The sequence below is a fragment of the Phoenix dactylifera genome, unplaced genomic scaffold (assembly GCF_009389715.1).
Source record: "Phoenix dactylifera cultivar Barhee BC4 unplaced genomic scaffold, palm_55x_up_171113_PBpolish2nd_filt_p 000241F, whole genome shotgun sequence".
NCBI lineage: Eukaryota > Viridiplantae > Streptophyta > Magnoliopsida > Arecales > Arecaceae > Phoenix > Phoenix dactylifera.
Window position 1 is genome coordinate 426,153 of NW_024067738.1, and position 2,274 is coordinate 428,426.

The 2,274-nt window shown below is 47.9% G+C and overlaps 1 protein-coding gene across 1 annotated transcript; it reads left to right on the forward strand.

Annotated features, from left to right (window-relative positions):
- Positions 1 to 268: 268 nt before the first annotated feature.
- LOC103699031 (ethylene-responsive transcription factor ERF003-like) lies at positions 269 to 1,088 on the forward strand. The gene is made up of 2 exons (XM_008781073.2): positions 269 to 424; positions 542 to 1,088. The coding sequence occupies exons 1-2, from the start codon at positions 345 to 347 to the stop codon at positions 912 to 914; spliced, it is 453 nt and encodes a 150-aa protein (XP_008779295.1). The 5' UTR covers positions 269 to 344; the 3' UTR covers positions 915 to 1,088.
- Positions 1,089 to 2,274: the final 1,186 nt, after the last annotated feature.

Genomic DNA, 2,274 nt, shown 5'->3' on the forward strand with positions numbered 1-2,274 from the left:
TGAAATGACCTGCCCCAATAGGAAAATTCCAATTCAGTGAACCTTTCAATACAATCAAATAGATTGTCACAAAGGCGCCATATTCTATATTCATATCGTAATGATCTACATGCTACTTTGGTTGAGGGTATCCGCCATTCAGTCATTCAGCTTTGGATCCTAATCCGATTAGTGCGTTGAGATTCGCACCAAGTTAAATCTGGATGCATAAACTTAATGGGCCTTCTATGGGCTGGACTAGGTAGGGGTATATAGAGCAGGGCTCCTCCAAGCCACCAACTACAGGAAGGCCATCCCCTACCCCCCACAAGCCCCTTCCCTTAGGCTCTTCACGGCTCTCGGAGATGCCAAGGTTACAAAGATACAGAGGAGTGAGGCAGAGGCACTGGGGCTCATGGGTCTCCGAAATCCGGCATCCTCTCCTGTAATCTCCCTGCACTCATGTCATGGCGAACCATGTACAAGTTCACAGGAGAATTGTTGATGTCTTATGGCATAGTTCTTATTGGTAACACTCGCACGCATGCTTCTCCTGTTGCAGGAAAACTAGGATTTGGTTGGGGACTTTCGAGACTGCCGAGGATGCGGCCAGGGCGTATGACGAGGCTGCGAGGCTCATGTGTGGGGCGAGAGCAAAGACCAACTTCCCCATCGATCCTAATGGTACGAGCACGCCATCGGCCCTGTCACCCAGCCTCATGGCAAAGCTGGAGAAGTGCTGCTTAATTTCTCAGGAGGAGACCGAGAGAGCAAAGGTGGCGGCGGTACATGGCGAGGAGGAGGTCAAGTTGGATGAGGCGTACATCCAGGAGATGATCGAGGAGCTTTTACATTATGGATCTGTGGAGATATATTGCTCTTCTTCTTCTTCTTCTTCTTCCCCCTCTTCTTCTTCTTCCCCCTCTTCTTCTTGACTGTGGGCTTTGTAATTCGGTCTTTGGGTACGGAAAGAGCAAATAGTTTGCTGTAGTGTAGCATAAGTTGCGTCGTGATCAAGTTGGGTTCTGTCAATGTTCTCGGATACTTATGTACAGAAGGGTTTGTTTTTCCAAGCATTTTTTTTTTTTTTTATGAAGAACCAATCATTTCACTATTGATTCTCTTATAATATTTTCCTTGCATACGGCTGCCATCAGGTTCTCAGCCCCCGATTCATGACTCAACATCCTCGCCGGTCTAGAGTTGAATCAGGGAGGTCCGGTTCAAAAACAAGGGCTGCCTTATATGCAATTATGAAACGGCTCAAAATTAAGGGAGGCCACGGTCCACGCATTACAAAACAAATCAAGCTCCGATTTAAAGAGCCAGACATCAAATACCTCGCACACACATACATATACATACAAACATATATTTATATTATTGAGACTATTTATTAAAAAGGTAACCCCGTCTATCTTCCAAGGAGCTGCATTCTATAGTTTGGCATTGTTCTGATTGAGCACTCTCTTTATCCAATTCTGCCTAACCGTCTTGTAAGATTGGACCAGGTACGAAGAATGAATCTATAGTATTTTTATTCTCAAGTACAAAAATTGCTAGCTAATGCTTATATATATATATATATATATATATATATATATATATATATATATATATATATATATATATATATATATATATGTTCACTCTCTCTCATGCATGCATGTACGTATGTATGTATGTGCGTATGTATGTGTGTAGAGATCAAATAGACTCTTGATTGGCTCTTTAAAGAAGTTATTGGCTAGACAGGGACGAAGTGTGGAGAGAGAGTGAGTGAGGAGAGAGAGTGAGTGGCTCGGGAAGTGTGCCTAGGTGCGCCAAACTCCGTGTGGTGGGTGGGGCTTTTCCCCAAACACCTGGGAGGGGTGGACCATGGACGCTGGGGGGGGGGGGGGGGGGGGGGGGAATGGAAAAGGGAAGGGGACAGAGTCGGAGGGAACGAAGACTCCCAAGGGTGCTGGGAAGCGGCTGGGACCTGGGAGGGCGGGATCCTCGCGGTCCTGGTCGGAGGTGGCTAGGGGCTCTGCCCGGCCATCAATGTGGACCACCCACGAGATCTCCGCTGAGGCATTAGAGGAGGTCCAGCGGCGGTTCCCGAAGGTTTTGGAGCTGACGCCGGAATGGGTGGATATGGAGAGGGAGGTCTGGAGCTCCACGGCGGTGATTGCGAGAAGTTTGGGGCGACGAGTCCCGGCGGAGTGGGCAGCCCGGGAGGTGAAAGCTCGAGGGAAGTTGAAGTATGAGGTCGAAGCCTTCCCTATGGCCTCCGGGTACTTTGCCCTTCGCTTC